Source organism: Atheta coriaria, unplaced genomic scaffold (genome assembly GCF_025399875.1).
Source record: "Atheta coriaria isolate IRGN ID8LTWV9N9 unplaced genomic scaffold, Caltech_Dcor_3.1 hic_scaffold_10_pilon, whole genome shotgun sequence".
NCBI lineage: Eukaryota > Metazoa > Arthropoda > Insecta > Coleoptera > Staphylinidae > Dalotia > Dalotia coriaria.
In genome coordinates, this window is record NW_027045452.1 from 6,951,966 (window position 1) to 6,969,777 (window position 17,812).

Here is a 17,812-nt window from a genome sequence, read left to right on the forward strand (position 1 = left end):
TAGCAAATTTAGATAAAATTTGTATTAACTTGACGAGAAAGTCTAACAAAGTCGTATTTCTTAGTTATGCATTCAAGAAATACAATAAATAACCTTTAAAATATAATTTTGGTTTCAACTCATCATAAGTGCCTCAAAAATGTACAAATTATTCATTAACAAGTTAAAATGTCACTATTTTTGACTAGGATTAAGAAATTTGATAGAATAAAACAACAATAGTATTTTATAAGCCTAAAAGAGCTAAAATTTAATTAAAATGTTTAGGCGGAAATATAAATACAATTTGTATTAATTTCACAGAAAAGTCCCAAAAAGTTTAGTTTCTTGCCTAGGCATTGTAGGAATGCAATAAATACACTCCTAAAATATTGAATTTTGGTCACAATTCAACTTTGACTTTATAGCAATCGGCGCAATCGGCTTTAATTCCACATCACGTTGTATTTGCCTCTGCGTTTCGTTGACTCGCAGTTGAAGTCGAAGCCAAAGCGTTTCGCAAAAGACGATTGTTATATAATCTGCTTGTGTGTTGTGTGTGCGTTGGGCATCTTTGTTGTCGTATTGCGTATTCCGCGTTCAAGAAGCAGACAAAATCAAAAGAACTCGAAGAAATATGCAATCTGCATGCAATCCGCAAGAAGTTTGCATTTGAAAAACAGAAACTACGAATGGAAATGAATATATCAATAATATAAATCTTTTCAAGGACTGTCACACTAGAATTTACACTTTCCAGGCGGGAAAATGTCACTTATCATTAATAATGCATTAATTAGTTGTAATTTACTTCAGACACATTCAATGAAAGTAATAATTTACTTATGCAATGATATAATCCTTCGTTTATCTTTTGTTGTGCGTATTTTTTTGTTTTTGTTTTTGCGCGTGATCCTATTGCATTTTAAGTAGAGAATGTATCCGCAAACATTTGACCTCTTTGCAACATGTTACACGACATGCAAAACCCAAAGTCGATAATCTATTAGGCACGTTTAGCAATGCTAACGACTAGACATTAGGTAAATATTAAATTAGTGCAACATGTGTGAAGAGATTTTGAAAATATTCAGGTTATGCTGTGGTAACATAGGCAACCAACAATACAACAAACAAAAATAAGTAAAAGTGTCTCAAAAATGATAAAATAGGAAAATAATATATAGTAATTATTAAACATTGTACACAACTTCCAAATTTAAAAACGATAATATATTTGACATGTTAGTAATGTTAACAAGGAGCCCACGACCGAGACCATTAATTTCACATGACGTTCGGTCTCCTGTGTATCAATACTTCGTGAAGGAGCCATTAAATAATAAATTAATACAACATGTGAAAACAATTTTCACTTTTATTTCACGCTATAGGCAACCAACAATACACCAAACAACTCTAGAAGTAAAATCACTTGAAAATTACAAAATAAAGACAATAATTTATACGATTATATAAATTAACTTCAATATAAGTTTATTATCAACATTTTTATAACAATATCGTTGTTAAATAGTCGTATCATTATGATTATCAAGTAATTTAGCTTTGCTCTCCTTTTGTTCAGTTAATGCTCTTGATTCATGCACAAAAACAACAAAATTAATCCCCTGAAACATCAAACACCAAAAATTATCCTCCACTTATAATTATAAACAAATATAAATAAATTACCTGTTGTTTAGCAGCTCTTACAAACCCATCATTGCTACTAACAGTAACCGCATGAATACGATCTCCAAACGTGAAAATCGTCAAAGATCTTTCTTTAATCTTACCACCAATCGGTAAAATCTTCTCACCAGAATATTGCACACTATTGAAAGCATAATCAACATTATTCGTCACAATATCTTCATAACTAGCATCATCTTTAAGCACTATAATCCTTTTAAGTAATTCTTCACCTCGCAGCCTCTCTTTTTCACCTCCAACAATATACAAAATACTTAAAAAACTTTCCTTTGCTGTTTCACAACAATACAAAGTTTTATCCTTGAAGAAATTATCCAAAAGAGGTTTAACAGGACGCGTTACTTCCCATTCAGCCTGCTGAGCCAACACAGGCACGTCGAATTTATACTTTAAACAACTTCCATTTGTTACCGAACTCACATACGCCAACATCGTCGAAACATCCACATTCACCCGTGGAATATGCGCTGTATTCTCTGTAGATAACTCTTTTGTTAATTCCGGTAACTCGAATTCAAATTCCAGAGTATTGTCGATGTTTAAACGTTCGCCTTCGACTTTGATGTTGAGCGATTCCAATTTGAGAGCTAGATTTGTGCCGATGCCATTCGCAAAGACAAAAATCAACTGAATATGATTATTTTAATAGATATTCTTAAAATGTAGAGATTATTACCTTAGGTGTTTGAAACATGCATGGATATTGTTGGGCACATTCAATGTACTCCTCGGCTTGATCAAAAATACTCCTCACTCCATAATTTGTATTTCCCAGGCAGATTTGACTCAGGGATTTCGGATTTCTCGCGATTACTTTTGTCCATGTCAACCCACCATCGCTAATTATATCTATGATTATTTTCCGGTCGTCTAGCATGAATGGTTTGTTAACATGTGTGCAATTTTCAACTTGGCTTAATACTTCGACTAAAGCACTGAAATGTGTTAGATTTGAGCATTGTAGATGCTCTTTTTTGATGGTATTACTTTTACATATCTATAAATAATGATATTTTATTATTATTTTATTTTTAAGGTTTTAATGTATAAATTAGTAATACCTTTTTTAGAAAATTGATTTCTTGTCTAATCTTTCGCTCCAGTTTTTGTATACCATCTAGTTTTTGATATTTCACGAGTGATTGCAGTAGATCTTCACCGTAGGTGATTTTTTCTAGTGCAGTATTGCGTAGGGCAGTTGATTCGATTTCTTCCTGCATTGTGTGGAAGTGTTTTTGGAGATAATTTTGAAATGTGATGAAATGTTTATTTCAATTTCATATGGTGAGTTGGTTGTTGGAATAATCGGAGGTTAAAGTTGAATTGCTGTAGTTTTGGTTGCCTATATTTAAGGGGAGAGTTTTTATACAGTTCAGGTTTAGTAAGATAGAAATTTTACAGGACCGTATTTTACTTAAATATAACCAAATTTAAAGGCATATTTATAATAGAAATTTGCATTTATTTATTTTTGGCACTTAAACTCAAACTTATAACTTTCATATTATGAATTATTGCGTTGATTACTTGTAACACAAAGTAATAACTTTTATTAGTTGCCCTAGGGCTACAAAATCATTTTTTAGACACAAATGAGTAAAAATTATATCAAATTTTTATTCTGGTTTCTAAATATTCCATTCATCCAATAAAACATTTCTATTATCATGCAAATAAAATCAAACAAAGATAATAATGATAAATGACCCTAGAATTATTTTCATGCCGCCGGAAATTAACCACCAAAACTTCAAGAACCCTTCCTAATCCCTTTCCTCGCTAGAAAACAATATCATAGTCAAGGAGCGGCTCACCACTACCCAAAACTTTGATTAACCCAGCGCACCCCTCTTTATCACACCTCCTACATACCTAACACAATATACACCACGTTGATGAAAAATCGCAACTGACCAATTCCGCGCTCAGCGCCGCCGCCGTGCGAATTGTTCCAATTCACGGCGGGCGGCCAGGCAGCCGGCCAGCAGTCGGGCGCGAGCGGCACAACCACACGCGTCGTGTTAACGATCCGCCGTCGCTGCCGCCGCCGCCGCCGTCGTCAAGTGCACGCACACCTGTGCCTCCTCAACACGCGCGCTTTCACCCACCGATAGATACAAACAAATAACGTGCATCGACAAGATGGCGGCGTCCGGCAGCGCTCGAGCGGTCAGATGATAGCTGCCCTTCGCACCACACACTAGACCCCGAAAACATACAAAGCGCGTAATAGAATCATCATGCATAATCAATAGCATATCAAAAAACGAAAAGATTTACTTATGGATGTGACAGATAATTATTTAAGCGTTGACACGCTGACACGTTGAAACAATCCCTTTGAAGATTATCAAATCAACATTATCATCATGGTTGACAGTGGGTACAATGTCAAAATGTCGTGACACGGTCAGCAAAAAACACTAAAAAGGTAAATCATTTGTTTCACATTCACAAAACATAAAAAATCAACACAATTCGTCAACTAAGTGAAATATTCGATTTATTTTATTACCCTAGTAATAAAAGTTAGGTTATAATCATGATAATAATCAACCTAAATTACTATTGGCCTAATATTTGACACTTACCATTAACACACTTAATTACTGGTAGTGTGAGTCACATATAAATGCGTAATTCGGCCAGTGGTCACCTTTTACCTTTACTTTTACACCACTGTTATCGATTTACAGTAAAAAACACTATTTTACTAATTAAATTAAAGTTTTTACAGATTTTTTTAGTAGTTTCTAAGTTTAGTTCGATATTTTTAACGAGGGCGCCACTAGTCTTTGACATCACGTGCTTGAACTCCAATGTACTTGAACCTTGAAAACATGAACTTAATTATATACATTTTAACTTGTTATACTAATAACACATTTGGTAAATGGTACACGTACACGTTGCATGAGAGCAGACAGCGTGTCGCATTAGCAAATTGTTAGATTTTATCGGTTTTATGAAGTGTTTTGCATGATTTTCCGCTAAATTACCACTAAGTTTAACATAACATATTCAACGCCACCTAGTGGTGATATTTGCAAATAAATTATGTGTTAGGTTACATTGACAGATGTCAAGAAGCTTTTAGTCTTTAAAAGTTTCAACGTTTCAATATGCGCTGTATCTATATCTATAATTGTATTATTGAATATTCACTCACGTCTGGCGACGTGTGGGAATAATAAAATTTGTTACATCTGAACACGAGTCGGGCGGAGTAGCGTCTGACACAATACGCGCGTACAAGTGCGCCCGCGAGACAATTTTATTTTTCGTGAACGCTCGGGACACACAATTTCCCATATCTATCCGCACGTATACCACGTGCGCCAATGCGCGTGTGCGTGTATTTCGTGTGTAGCGGCCGAATGTTTTGCGTCACAACGCGCGGCGCGTCTCTCACAAAACCTAAGGTGGACGGTCGGGTCGTTCGGACAGCGTCGCGAGTCGCGATTCGAATTACAATCTATTCGCCATCGACGCGCACACAGTGCAAACACAAGCAGGTTGTTGCAGTTCGCGTGTCATTTGATTCAAGCGCAGGCAACCCATTATACATAAGATTTGTTTGCGCTTGTTTGCGGTGAATTTCATTTGATTTCATTCCGTTGCTGAGTGAAAAGTGTTCCGAAAGTGTGTTTGTGGAGTTTTCGTATGCGTGCGTGTTGAAAATGAACGTAAGTGAGTTATTAAACGACGTTTTGTTACGACGGAAAGTATCTCCATAAATTTACATGTTTTCGTAACTGTACGTCTTTACAGCGCTGGAATTTAATGGAAGTTTATTCGAAACTCGCAACAAAAGCACTCGCGAAAGCTTCTCTTTATGTGTTTAATACTACTTTGTCGTTTGCTAATATGTTTACGGGTTTGAATCGTTTTGAATCTTGGAAGCTGTTAAGGTTTTCTTACACAATAGCGCAAACAATTATAAAATCCGCAATGTTAAGTGAAGTTTTCATTTCTGGCAAAACACCGGCGAATATATAAATATAAAAGCGGTTGAATCGGTTGAAATAATGGGAAAATCTACGGTGTGGTATTGCCTCACATTGCTACGGCGCCGAGTGCGTGCGTATTTCGTATTTCGGCGTTTTGGCATTTTTTACGCGCGTTTCTGAGAGTGTCTGCTGCTAAGCGTTGCGCAGGACTCGGCGCAGTCCTGTGAAGGTGGGCCGCGCGGCTGTCGCTCATGCGTGCTTTTATTTATATCCGCAAATTATTTTCGAGTGCGAAGCGAATTATTTTCAATTTGTTGGATTTGCACGCGCGCAGAAAAATGCGAAGATTTTAATAAAACGTTACGTCAACGAGTTTGTTATAAATTGGACGTTTATTGCAGATATTATGCTTTGCTGCTGTTACTTTATTGAAAACTTCACGAAATCATCGTGTTTTATACGTTATTATATTGTTTTTTTGGCTCGGATATTTTATTATTACTGTTGCTGTGAAACTTTTATTATCCGAAAACTTTTTACAACTTTCTCAGTAAATAACTTTAGTGTAAAAGTAAAATTTTTACTTTAAAAACTTCAAAAATGTTTTATTTTATTTTACGCAATAAATTATTACAATAGTTTAATTGTCAGGTCATTATCCGATTTATTTGATTCACTGAATAATAAAACTTACTTCACACCACATTAGTCTGCCTCCCTTGGACTATTAATAAATGAAGAATAAAGTATTTATGTATTATTCATTAGTTTCCGTCGTGTTGGGGTGTATATGCCGCCACACGGCACTAAGTAGCAACGCAAATAAAGTTTTTATTGCGGCTAAGAATGTAAGAACTATATATCTAAAGCAATTGCAGCGCCTACTCTATAAAGTGAAATAAAATAACGGGGTGCACACGCAACCTATTAGCTAATACATGCATAAATACGCGAGCAGGCAGCACGACATCGAATGTGACATTTATGTTTGCAACATGAATAATTAACGAGACTTTCAGAACACTAATGCAGCTGGAATTGAGCTTAGAAGTAGTGTGGAATAAATAAAATACAAAAACAGTTGACTTTGGTCTATGAAAAACATTGCATTGGATAGTTGTTAGTTTTTTTATAAATAACTCAAAAATTATTTTAGTTATAAGAATTATTCTTATGTATGAAAATTTACTGTTAAATTATCGATTGGATTACGTTTGGTTGATGTTGCTAGGACTATTGGATAAAAAGTTATAAACAATTATAGTTTAATTTTTAAAAACCAATGTAATATTTGTTAAAGTTTTTCATAAATAACTCAAGAACTATTTGAATTTTATTTTATTTTTATTTTATCTTTTCCATTTAATAGTTACTGTTAAATTATCTATTGAATTGCGTTTGATTTTTATTGCTAGCACTATTGCTTGAAAGGTTATAAACAAGTAAAATTTAATTTTTCAAAACAAAAGTCGTATTTGTTATAGTTTTACATAAATAATTTAAAAACTAATTGAATTTTAACAAATATTCTTTTATATAAATATTTATTGTTAAATTATTGTTTGAATTGTATTATTGCATACAAAGTTATAAACAATTTTTTAAGAGAAAAAAATATCGGTATTGTGTGGGAAATAAATAGTTTACTTCACGCTCACTGCTATAATCGGTATTCGATACAATGAAACATGCAACCATAACACAAATAATAGTAAAATACAAAAGATAACAGAACGAAATAATACAAATAATTGATGTGAATTGATTTAGCCCTGACATTTGCCTACTTTTTTATAATAATAATTCTATGATAAAATCACACGCATATTTTTCTTGAAATAAAAATAAATTTAGGGTAGATGCTTAAGGGAGCGGAAATTTTAGTACGATAAAGGTGTTGCGAAGTGTTGTACCACCGTGGAGCAAAAATACGAAAATATTGGGATTTTACGTAAAATGGCATCTGTTTAATCTTTTATTGCGCTGGTTATAAACTGAGTTACGCTAACAAAACATTATATTGCAATAAACAACTATTTTGTAGTACCTATATTGTTGTTAAAATTCCTATCTATATATCAAATTACAATACTTTTTGCAATGAAATAATGAAAATATGTAGAAATAAGTATTTTTTTCCTAATTAATTAAATTCTTGTTTGTTGAGTTATAGCTAGTAATTTATTACAATTAAACTTGTATTACACCTGGGAGACAGTTCGCATGATTTGCACAGGTAAATTTGAATGCTTTCATAGTTATCCAACAGAGGTCGGTAAAAGAAGTTCTATCGGTATAAAATTGAGCTACCTGGTTAAAAGGTGAGGGGAGACCAAGTGCAGGTATCGCTTCTCGGCTCCGGCTAAGATCAAAGTGTAGTATCTGTTCTTATCAGCTTAATATCTGATACGACCCGCATGCGGGTCCAGTATATTAAACTGATTTTTGGACATGGATGAGAGTTAGGGGCTTGCTCCACTCACATCACGGGTTGGCCCGGTATTGCAGTACCTCCGGGATCGGCCCACATTTTAATCTATATATATAAAATTTGCGTGTCACAGTGTTTGTTTCCATACTACTCCGAAACGGCTTTACCGATTTTTACCAAATTTTATATGCGAATTCAGTAGGTCTGAGAATCGGCTAACATCTATTTTTCATACCCCTAAGTGATAAGGGTTGTTCACCCTTAACTTTTTTTTAAATTTTTGGACAAATTCTTTTGTTTTTATTTTTTTATAATGTGGAATTAAAAAATACATACAACCCTAAATTTTTAGTTTTTTATCACCAACCCCTATTTCTTTATAGCCATTTTAGTAATTTAATCATTTTTCATCCCGCTCAAAGAAAATTTTTATATGCGTATTCAGTAGGTCTGAGAATCGGTAACTTCATATCTCTAAGTGATAAGGGTTGTTCACCCTTATTTTTTTTTTAATTTTGGTCGAAATTTTTTGTTTTTATTTTTTTAATGTGGCATTAAAATATACATACAACCCTAAATTTTTGGTTTCTTATCACCAACCCCTATTTTTTATAATAAGTAAGTTACTTTTTGTCTACACTAAAATTTATCTAGAAACTTGAAATAATTTATATGGCAAAACAACGTTTGCCCAGTTAACTAGTTACATATAAAAATAATAATACTAGTTTTATTGTAAATTTATTAGTAAAAAATTGGTTTGGGGTTTTTATGCGGTTTAACACCTTTGGGTATAAACTCAATTTTTGTTCCATTGGTTTCATACAATAGTTAAAAATGTCGAAAAATGCCCAAATAAATTTTAAAAAAATGCAAAATACGTTAAAATACGTTAAAATACGTTAAATTTCTTTAAAACAATCGTGTGTAGTAAACAATTTCATTATTTATGCCACCCTCATTATCAGAATCAATATTCGATTCAATGACAAATACAAACACACTGTATTTTCTATGCAATAAAAACAAATATTTACGAATTATATTTTTTAGGTGACAGAAATCCAGACGCAACTGGTTGAAAACGAATGATCCTATAACCGACAACCCTCATCATTCAACTTCATAAATCCCAAGGACAACCAAAACCAGCGTCAAGATGAATTTGATGTTCAAGAAAAACTTCGCCGAGCAGAAGTCGCCGCGTGGAAAAACGCTCGGCGGCAAGCGCACCACCAGCGGCCACAACAATAAACGCTCGAACCGCGACAGCGGTTACACCCCCATCGAAGAACATCACTACCGCACGCATCTTTTCTTTAGTCCGCCGCGGTGCAGCTATAGTTCAGAAAATGTCGAAGGTACTTATCCCATTCTTTTTAAAATTTTAAAACTTAAACTTTAAAATTTATTTATTTTTTTACTCTTCGATCTTTCTTATCGATACAGCTCGTTTCAGTAAGTGATAAATGTGCAAAAATGTCTCACGCGTTAATTAATTGTCTCGCACTTGAAACATTGAAGTAATCTTGACATTAATTTAGTCAATTTCGTGTCGTAACGATTTCTGTAACTGTAAACCTCGCCGTTGATTTAATTTCTTGCCGTTTGCAAACATTAATTATTCGTAGATCTTTGTCGTGTTTGTCCTTGTCATGTTCAACGCCTTTAATTTGTTTTAATCGATACGAATCGAGTGAATCCGTTTGTCTGTGTCAAAAAGGATCGATGACGAAGGGTAGCGGGTTGAAAGTCGGACGGAAATCGAAAACAGTCGGGTGTTTTGTCAATGTTTACGTAAAAGCTCCGTTCAAGCAGCAGCGGAACTTGACGGCATGACCATGAATACGAAAATTGCCGCCGCTCGTGAAAATTTGATGAGCGATGTCCTTCAAAACTTAATATACACTCTGTCCAAAGAGTTTTCTTACTCAAAATAACTTACTTGATTTATTTCGTTGTATCTGCACTGTGGTAACACTCAGTGTATAAAATGTTGACGCCAAAGCATACGCAACACACGTCCCCCGAATCGATGAGTTTTCAGCGCCCGTGATGATTTATTCAGCGCATTTATCGGCATTGCTCTCGATCGCTCGTCTCGCCGAGGCGGCTAATTGCGGCGCACTTTGCGTAAAAATAGTTCGCTCGTCAGATGTGCGCGCGCGGCACGCGTGTTTCGAATGCAAATCGCCGTGGTAATCGGTGACGACAGTCGCGCGGACGTGTATCTTAGGCAGGCCGGTGGTAAACAACGTGGTCGGCGGCGGCGTCGCATCGCATTATGCGGCAAAAGTCGCCCAGCGGCCGATGCCGAAGAGTTCGGCGGTTTCTACGGCAACAAAGTTCGCACGAACGCTAAACGGTGGTGCATAGCGGCAAAACTGCCGAAATACGCAGTCACACCGCGGTAATCATCTTCAGTTCGCCGGCTGAATCGGACCCATAAACATACTCAACACAAAAAGTGTCAAAATTCGCTTAAAAACGCGTTTAATCATAAAAATTAGTGTAAAATGTAAAAATCATCATGTTATTCGACATGGGCGTGTATTTAAAGAAATATTTCGGATTCTTCAATGAATACGTACCAGTCAGAGGTAAACAAGTTAGATCTTTCTTTTTTGTTGTGTATGTTGGGTTGCATAACTTGTCGGGTTAGCAAATGCTGTTAAAATGAAGTTTTTGATGTTTTTTTCATGAGAATTTAATAAAACGTCACATTTTATTGCATTTTACGCAAGCAGACAGCTGAAATAGTCGCGGAACACATGTTTCCACGTGTCCTTTACTTTAAAAACACACGCAGGAAGCATTTAAGCTCTGATTTCTAAATATCGTATCGGCAGTTCCACAAATTGGCAACGAATTTTATTTGCGCCGACATTGCCGCTGTTGACTGATCTCGTCGTTAGATAAAACGAGAATCAAATATTTTTAGATATTTTATTTTATTATACAAAGTGTTCACTGATTTTCCTCCGCCAAAAACTTAACTTTTTACATTGAATAATTTAAAAGTTTGTTTTATTAGTGCTGCCCTGTAATGCGGCAATTTTGCGGTGCGAAAAAAACGATGTATCAAGGTAGTAGATGTGTGTATGTGAGCCGGAGAGCACACCGTGCCCGAATGCGATGTCTCCGCGTCGCGACGGCGGCGTCGTCGTCGTCGGGAGGACGTCGCCGTGCGAACGTGCGTGCACCGCGTCGCGGCGCGCTGCACTCGGGCCCCGACCGGCGTTTATTCTTTCTATACATAGATGCCAAACAGCAGCGGCCATCCGAAACAATCTTATCTATCCGGCGGTGCGGGTAATACCACCGAAAGAATTACGTATACCTACCGTGTGTGTGTGACGTAATCGAAAGTGCTCAAAATATACGCAATACAGCACCCACACACGTGGTGTTTTCCATTTTGTGCGCGAGAATAACATGTGAGAGTGGTTAATATGGGGAATAATTGTAAGATTATCGGTGGGGCATCAGGTGAGGTGAGAAATTTAACAAAAGGAAAAAGTTTTTGTTTGTTTTGTGTTGTTTTGTGTTTTTATTTTTGTTTTTTAATTGAAATATGATGATAGTTGGAGATGTAGAATGGCAGAGAGGCGTATTATTAGCGTGCGATGGCTTCGGCTTTGTGGTCAACGACGACGCGCGCCGCGACGCCGGAGAGAATCACATAGATGTGTGTTTGGTGTATTTATAGACAGGCTAAAAATTAAATGACTGAATAAATGATGGAATGGATTTGATGGCTATCGCGCGTGCCGCGACGCGCACGCGAAAACGTCTTGCGACATCGCTGCGAGTCGAAAACTTCAAACATTTTATTTTTGATTTTTGCGAGCAGAAAATCACATCATCAAAATATTTATTTAGTCATTGTTTACGAATTTGTAAAATGTGTTATATTGGTTGCCTACTTATTCTAGGCAAGTTTTAGGTTGATTTGCATTATTTTTTAAAATATTTCAATCCAAAACTTTGCTGGGAACATAAAATGTGTAACATTGGTTGCATACTTTTTGTAATCAAATTTTTCGGCTAATTTGTATACTTACTAAGCATATTTCTTTGAAGTGAATGAAAAAACAAAAAAAATTAAATGTTTACAACATCAAAATATTCAATTAATTGTATCGGTGGACTTGTAATATTGGTTGCATACTTATACTAATCAAGGTTTTTAGTTAATTTTTATTATTACTACTAGAAGAATATTGAAATTCAATGTCACCTTTTGATGTGAACAAAAGCTGAACACAAAAACACAAAACAATTTTAGAGTATTAACCGCCACGTGCAATAAGAAATACACTCATACACGCATGCGAACATGAACAATTCGTCTCGGGAAAGAAATGAAATGTAAATAAAAGTAAGAGAAAGAATTGTGTGAACAAGCAATGTGACGATGGGTTGTTAAGGGTGTATGGACGATGACAAAAAACATGTCGCACGTCAGAAGCTCAATGAACAATTCGATTTTTATTCGGACGCATTATACTTATGCACACATTGTTTCGCGTTCAAGTTCACGCGGCTCGCGAAGCTCACGCGGCGTCCATTTTGTTGTTAACTCTGTTCAGAGTGACATCTAAAACTGTTTTAAAAAGTAAAAAATTGATATACTAATAAAATATACAAAATGACAGAAGATTTGTATTTAAAATCAAAGAGTAAGGAGAAAGGTCAAATGTTTGACTTTAAATTCTTCAATCGTGAAACAAAACAGCAGAAAATGGTGATACGGATACACGTCATACCAGCAGGTCTTAAAATTGTATTAGTTGATTGTTTAAGTCACTTATTATTGTTAATTGTGTAGTTTTTATGTGTTTTTTGTGAGATTTTAATGTGTTTGATTGTATTTAGAGCCAAGATGCGGGCCAATGACTGGTATTGATCACATCGCGATGCAATCGTCGACGACGGCGAGCATCTCGCCGCCAATGGTCACCGAATCGGATCTACCTCAGCCGCTGGTCGTGCGCAATCCGTCCGACACCATGCTCAGATGGCCGACGACGCCGACCAAGACGACACCAACAAGACAAGTAACATTTTCATGAAATTATAACAAAAGAAAGTTAAATTGACAAAAATTTTAATTTCAGGTTAGCTTTAACAACAATAACAACAATAATAGCAATCTAGATAATCAACACTACGAGATCTCATCACAACAAAGACATTTGAGCGAGTTGGATAGGGATTGCTTCATCATTCCCGTACACAGCTTGGATAGGTTTCTACCAGCTGGGGTACCAATGCCTGTAAGTATATATTTCACTAAGTAATATTGGTTGCCTAACTTTTATATATTAAGAAACCGTCAACACCGATACCTCCATTATCCGCCGGCGGCGTGAACGCAATAACAAAAAAAGCTCAAGATGGGCTACATGTGATGGAAGTACCTGATCCCAAACTCTGCGTGTTGTGCCACTTAATGAGCCCCATGGAACCCATTGATCCTGTTTTGGAATCTCCGCTCAATCAACCCTTATTTAAACAACGATCGGCGGCTGGTGAACTTGTAACTGAGATCGCACAGCAGAAAACTGCGGTTACGGGCATGTTACTAGCAAATATGGAGAGGAATTGTATGTTAAAATATCATAACCTAATTTTTATTCTAACATCTTGTAATTTTTCAGCTGAATTTCCATTCATTACGTATTACGTAATCAACAGTTCACAAACCAATCCGGTGATGTTCTACAACAATCTTCGCACTGCCAGTCTCTCGAAGTTCGACCCGCGGTCCACGCGTTATTCGGCGGCGCACACATTAGATCTCTACGCAGAGGTAGCATCAATATGTCGACCGCCTATCTTTGAGGCGGGTACATCATTTACGCGTACGCACACACCGGGCACAGGATATATGGTATCAGTGTACAAAGTGTTCGAAGGCGACGATCGCGAAATCTTCGAACGCAATTGGTTGTATTGGACAGGCGCGCGCATGATTTACCGCTATTTGCCGGCGCATGCGGGTTTAAAGCGAATCTCGCTGCATAAATCACTCAGTCCCAAGGGTGACAAAATGTACATCCTTGTTTGTGAGTGCGCCAACTTGTTGAATGACGTTACTGTCTCGGCATTACTCCTGCCGGCGTTACGAGCGCGACTTACCGGCTACACGGGCTTGTTTCGACCCATACAAGTATTCTAATCATGGACCATTTTGGGTTTTTATTTGTTATTTTGTGTTTGACAAGTTTTACAAACATTCATGTGGTGCGATATCTACGTACAGCGAACTCTAAACATATCTACAGGTCCAAAGACATAAAACATGCAAGAAGGAAACGAAGAAGTAAACAATACAAGGAATTGATGTTATGTTGTAGTTTTAAATGTTACAACTTAAAACACGTTGATGAACACACGGTGAAACAGGGAATTCGCGCGAAATCAGGAAGAGGTATTGATATTTACATTTGTATAAAGATTACTGTAGTTGAGCACTTGTTTAAAGGGAGCACTTTTGAAATTTTAACATTTAACGAGTTTTTAACGCAGTTCGAATGACGCCGTTTTTCAAATCAAAGAACACCTTTATCAGTATAGGCAACCAAATTAACACTTACATATCTTGTTACATACATATTTCTGCGACAAAATTCAAAGCTTCAATTACGATTATTCACGAGGTGTTTCCAGTTGTCATTCGGACTGTATCACAAAGGAGCCTTCTTGATATGCCTTCTTCTTCGAGACTTTGACTTAACTATTATTATTGAATTATCTTGTTAACTAGAGTTATTGATTATAATTAATTATTGTATAATGCATTAGAGAGAAGTGAAATGAGGTAAAAACAAATGTGGACAGAAACAAGAAACAAAACACTCCTTTATGAATAATTTAACGTTTAAATTTTAATGTTTACTATTATACAAACAAAAAAATTAAAGAAAACAACAAAGAGACGAATTAAATTACAAAAAGCACGAGAAATTCAAAGAATTGTATTATTTGTACATGTGACTAAGTCTTTTAGAGCATCTAAGGGTATTTGATTAACTAGTATCCTTTGTGTCCTCTGAATCTGGTCCTGTTGTCCAACTAGAATGAATGTTGAATAAGGATATATTATTTTGTTATTAATTTTTATGTTTTACACGTTACCAAAGAGCGTTTGCATTCAAAAAATGTGTTCCTAAGCACTTGACATTCCATTGGCACTGTACCATCGAAAGTATTGAGGCATTCTCTTGGAGTTTTTCTTAGCTAAAATCAAATAAAAACAAAGAAAACAAATAACATGATATTTTAAACAATCAATATTTTAATTGCGCGTATATAAGAAGGTATATAATAGGATATTTAATTAATTAATGCATAAATATTACCAATGTACAGCAATCACTGCGAAGTAGACACAATTTTAAATCTGCTCGAACGCCAGAGCACGCCGTTTTGTCAGCAAGACGTTCTCCTGGTTCTGTGTACTCCATATCAAATTCTACACAAATCAATATCAAATAACAACAAACTGTTATTTAGTATTTTATAAACGTTGTTGTGATTTAGTGCTCTGCTACTGTTCGGCAAATTATTTGTGGTTACATTTGAGCACAACTAGCGCCACGGCAGATATGAGAACTAAAAATATTTGAATGTTTGAGAATAATTTTTAAATTATTGCTTTTACAGCACACTAAATTACATTTTAAACGTTTAATAATAATTTATTAAGTAATATTATACTTTATTATTATTAGATTTACATTTAAATTGTAACTAGTTAACTAAAATCTTTATGTTTTAATCTGATCATAGTCAGCTGTGATACTTCTAACCTCGAGTCAACATGCGAACTCTTCATCTAAGAAACAAAAACTATCTAAAACTATCAAAACAACTGTATAAATATACAACAAAATGCATTTCTACATGGAAACAGCCTTCCGGATACGAAACACCAGTGAAAATCTACAACTGTGTCGCAAAAACGCAAGTACCTTTTATTGTCAGCAACAAACATCTTGTCTCTTGGTATACTTGTGGCCCCACAGTTTATGATGACGCTCACATAGGCCATGCAAGTTGTTACATGCGCCTAGACATTTTACAACGAATTATGAGATATCACTTTGGTTTAAACATAGTGTCAACAATGAATATCACAGATATTGATGATAAAATCATAGCTAGAAGTCATGGTAAAAAAGTGCCTGTGAATGATATAAGTAAAGAGTATGAAAAGAGTTTTTGGGAAGATATGGATGCTTTGAGAATATCTAGACCTGATAAAGTGCTGAGAGTTACAGAAAATATGCATTTAATTGTTGAATTTATTAGTAAACTATTAAATGTTAATTTAGCATATAAAGGACCAGATGGAAGTGTTTATTTTGATGTCAAGCAATATGAAGCTATAAACGAGAGTAATAAGTATGGGAAAATGCAAAATATAGCCAGGGATGATCCAGAACAAATTAAAACTGATGGAAAAGTAAAAAACAAGAAAAATGTTGAAGATTTTGCTTTGTGGAAAGCTGCAAAACCTGGGGAACCTACCTGGGAGGCACATTTTGGTCCAGGGCGACCCGGTTGGCATATTGAATGTTCTTCTATGGCTACTTCTTTTTATGGTGAGTTAAATCATAAATAATAGTAAAATATGTTTTGCACTTGCTGTCATTTGCATGTATATTTGGTTGCCCATCTTTGTGATTTTTTAATTGATTTGGTTTATTTTGTAGGTAAAACAATTGATATCCACGCTGGCGGTATAGATCTCCGGTTTCCTCATCATGAAAACGAAGAAGCACAATCATGTGCTTATCATAATTGTAATCAGTGGGTAAATTATTGGTTACACGTCGGACATTTGCATTTACCTAACGCTGCCAAGATGTCAAAGTCACTTAAAAACACCATTTCAATTCGTGATTTACTCCAAAGCTGTGATGCTACCACTTTTCGAATGGCATGTCTTTTAACAAACTACAAACACAACATGGAATTCTCACAAGAGCATCTACAACTCGCTAATAGTCATGTGAAATCATTCAAAAACTTTATTACTAATGTTACAAGTCTAGTTAGAAAAGACGCAGTTGGCATCACTGTTAATTCCGATGTTTTACTGACAGAATTAACTAAAACTATTGAAATTGTTGAGTCTGCTTTATGTAAAGATTTTGATACTCCCGGTGTGATTAAAGCCGTGGAAAGTTTAATTTCAACCAGTAACAAAGTTATAAATACGTCTGCAAGCACAAATAATAGCGAAAACAAACATAATTCAATTGCTGCATTACTTGCTGTTGTGAATTATGTTCAAAATATAACTGAAACTTTTGGGCTGGATTTCCAAGATGGTGAAAAAGTAAGTGATGGAGCATTTGTTGAAGTAATGGATTTGTTAGTTAACTTTAGACATCAATTGAGGACTGTATCATTGGTAAGAAAAGACAAAGAGGGTTTAGCTTTGTGTGATGATATAAGAAACGAGTGTAAAAAGTTAGGAATTACTTTGAAAGATAACGCAAAGATTTCAACTTGGAATAAATGAAAATGTATGACTTTTATACATATATTGTGTTTATAAGTTTTAGAAACATGTTTATTTTATCATACAAACATGTTAAATATTGTTTACACTGTTATATTTGTTTAAAAATTTGAATTTTGTACAATCCACATCTGTTTCTGATCCGTTGTTGATATTAATTCAAAACTCCGCCGTTGTTTGGCGCTAGTAGTACATTAC

At 35.3% G+C, this 17,812-nt stretch overlaps 4 protein-coding genes, 1 long non-coding RNA gene and 1 other non-coding gene across 12 annotated transcripts; 3 read left to right on the forward strand and 3 right to left on the reverse strand.

Annotated features, from left to right (window-relative positions):
* Positions 1–1,459: 1,459 nt before the first annotated feature.
* Positions 1,460–3,046, reverse strand: LOC135800272 (UPF0415 protein C7orf25 homolog). Its single transcript, XM_065313446.1, has 4 exons — positions 2,757–3,046; positions 2,372–2,692; positions 1,675–2,322; positions 1,460–1,610 (listed from the first exon to the last, which is right to left on the reverse strand). Exons 1-4 carry the CDS (start codon positions 2,913–2,915, stop codon positions 1,509–1,511), a joined length of 1,230 nt encoding a protein of 409 aa, XP_065169518.1. The 5' UTR covers positions 2,916–3,046; the 3' UTR covers positions 1,460–1,508.
* A 621-nt stretch (positions 3,047–3,667) lies between these two features.
* On the forward strand, positions 3,668–15,057 carry LOC135801420 (uncharacterized). 7 transcript variants are annotated; one of them, XM_065314904.1, is made up of 6 exons: positions 3,668–4,126; positions 9,130–9,437; positions 12,955–13,136; positions 13,197–13,355; positions 13,409–13,685; positions 13,740–15,057. In XM_065314904.1, exons 2-6 carry the CDS (start codon positions 9,236–9,238, stop codon positions 14,258–14,260), a joined length of 1,341 nt encoding a protein of 446 aa, XP_065170976.1. In that variant the 5' UTR covers positions 3,668–4,126; positions 9,130–9,235; the 3' UTR covers positions 14,261–15,057. The 7 variants fall into 7 exon arrangements, with proteins under 7 accessions (XP_065170976.1, XP_065170977.1, XP_065170978.1 ...); XM_065314905.1 differs by lacking the exon at positions 3,668–4,126 and adding an exon at positions 5,223–5,381; XM_065314906.1 differs by lacking the exon at positions 3,668–4,126 and adding an exon at positions 5,226–5,385.
* LOC135801540 (U2 spliceosomal RNA) lies at positions 7,990–8,178 on the forward strand. The gene has a single exon (XR_010550385.1). It is a non-coding gene; the product is annotated as a U2 spliceosomal RNA (small nuclear RNA).
* On the reverse strand, positions 8,247–10,187 carry LOC135801423 (uncharacterized). The gene is made up of 2 exons (XR_010550366.1): positions 10,022–10,187; positions 8,247–9,965 (listed from the first exon to the last, which is right to left on the reverse strand). It is a non-coding gene; the product is annotated as an uncharacterized lncRNA (long non-coding RNA).
* LOC135801422 (cytochrome c oxidase assembly factor 5) lies at positions 14,944–15,673 on the reverse strand. Its single transcript, XM_065314911.1, has 3 exons — positions 15,444–15,673; positions 15,220–15,321; positions 14,944–15,156 (listed from the first exon to the last, which is right to left on the reverse strand). Exons 1-3 carry the CDS (start codon positions 15,546–15,548, stop codon positions 15,115–15,117), a joined length of 249 nt encoding a protein of 82 aa, XP_065170983.1. The 5' UTR covers positions 15,549–15,673; the 3' UTR covers positions 14,944–15,114.
* Positions 15,674–15,873: 200 nt separating this feature from the next.
* On the forward strand, positions 15,874–17,755 carry CysRS-m (cysteine--tRNA ligase-like protein, mitochondrial). Its single transcript, XM_065314903.1, has 2 exons — positions 15,874–16,688; positions 16,800–17,755. The coding sequence occupies exons 1-2, from the start codon at positions 15,905–15,907 to the stop codon at positions 17,612–17,614; spliced, it is 1,599 nt and encodes a 532-aa protein (XP_065170975.1). The 5' UTR covers positions 15,874–15,904; the 3' UTR covers positions 17,615–17,755.
* The last annotated feature ends 57 nt before the right edge of the window (positions 17,756–17,812 follow it).